Here is a 1,524-nt window from a genome sequence, read left to right as displayed (position 1 = left end):
ATACAAGGAATTTTGCTTTGGATCATATTGCTCACAATGTGCTTACTCATGCAAAAAAAACAACAACACAAACAATATATACACACTGTAAAAAGAAACAATATAGACAGGTTGAGACAATAGTGCAATGAAGAGTGCCAAGTATGCAGGAGTAAACTACAATTGCAACAGTGCAAATTAAATTATAATTACTAGTTATTCATTATTATTATTATCACCTCGTTATTAAAACGAGAGTTGCTGTCCTCCAAATGCAGTAAACAAAACCACACGTTTTCAGAATATTGGTTTTTGGTAAATTGACTGGAGACATCCAAAGAGTCCAACCAAGAGCACTAACGTCTATCAGTATGTTGAACACATGGGAGTGCTAGGCGGTCCCTGATAACAGCCTACATGGACATCCATGGACATACCTGCCCCATGAGCGACAGCAGCATCCCCGTCTGGACCTCTCTGCAGGGCAGCTGCTCTGCGACCCTCCGCAGCCTTTCCTCCTCATAACCTGGGTGCTGGAACAGCTCTGCCATCCTGACGTCAGTACTGCCAACCACAACAACGTGTGTGTTACACTGTGAGGGATCAACAACCAGGTTAGCTTAACGTTCAGGCAGTTACAGCACACTCACCAGACTTGAGACGAGGATGTCCGGTATTCAGTCAAAAGGCGAACACATTGAGGACTATGGTAGGAAATTGTTTACTGTGAACATGGCATGGTACTGTGGAAAGCACCTATACCTGAAAATAAAATGTGTATACGGTGAAAAGCTAAGTTAAAAGTTGACAACACAAACAAACTGCCGAGGACACTCGCAGGAGTTTCGCGCGCGCTCTCAGATTACGTCAAATGACGGACGTCGGTTACCAGCCAATCACAAATTACACATAGACTCACGGGTAATGTAGTTTTGGCGCTAAAACTCTTGGTTTTTAAAATCAGAATCCGCTGTGGTTAAATCTTAATTGCAATGCAAAAGCGCAAATGGTGCTGGCATAAATAAATAATTAAATGACAGTTAAAGGCTATATAACTGAAGGAAATGGATATTACATATACAGTTTATGTTTGACAGATATTTACGTGTTTAAATGTTGTGTTTAACACTATAAAATAACCTAATTTAGCCTACTGGAATATGCTTGATGTTTTGGGGTTATTGCACAATGATTGATCCTGACACTTGTTCACACTAGTGACAAAATGTTTGATATATGAATAGAATATCAGATACTGTAATACACATTATATACACTTGATATGTATTTATATATTTATGTAAGATATATTAAGATATCTATAGCGGAAGTGACTTGACATGATCGAAAGCTCCAGAACAGCCCAAAGAGATGCTGAATTGACCCTGTTGTGAGATCATTCTTATTTGTTAAATTAAGTTTGTTTGACAAAGCAAATAACAATTAAGGAAAACTGGAAAATATACTGTTGAATACAGATCTCACTTGAAGTGTGGTCTAAAACAGCAAAAATGTACCACAAATTCAAAATATACAGTAAATCAC

General features: G+C 38.3%; 1 protein-coding gene across 3 annotated transcripts in view; it reads right to left on the bottom strand.

Annotated features, from left to right (window-relative positions):
* Positions 1 to 877, bottom strand: part of orc5 (origin recognition complex, subunit 5) — a 9,401-nt gene extending 8,524 nt beyond the window's left edge. The window contains exons 1-2 of one of the 3 annotated variants that reach the window (XM_032505530.1): positions 624 to 877; positions 417 to 543 (exon numbers count right to left, since the gene is read on the bottom strand). In XM_032505530.1, the coding sequence (XP_032361421.1) occupies positions 417 to 530 (114 nt within the window). In that variant the 5' untranslated portion in view covers positions 531 to 543; positions 624 to 877. The remainder of the gene's footprint in view (positions 1 to 416; positions 544 to 623) is intronic. The other 2 variants (XM_032505532.1, XM_032505529.1) reach the window with 2 other exon arrangements.
* Positions 878 to 1,524: the final 647 nt, after the last annotated feature.

This window comes from Etheostoma spectabile, chromosome 23, assembly GCF_008692095.1.
Source record: "Etheostoma spectabile isolate EspeVRDwgs_2016 chromosome 23, UIUC_Espe_1.0, whole genome shotgun sequence".
In the NCBI taxonomy this organism is placed as follows: domain Eukaryota; kingdom Metazoa; phylum Chordata; class Actinopteri; order Perciformes; family Percidae; genus Etheostoma; species Etheostoma spectabile.
Note: the sequence above shows the minus strand (reverse complement) of the source record. Positions and strands in the feature narration are given on the sequence as shown.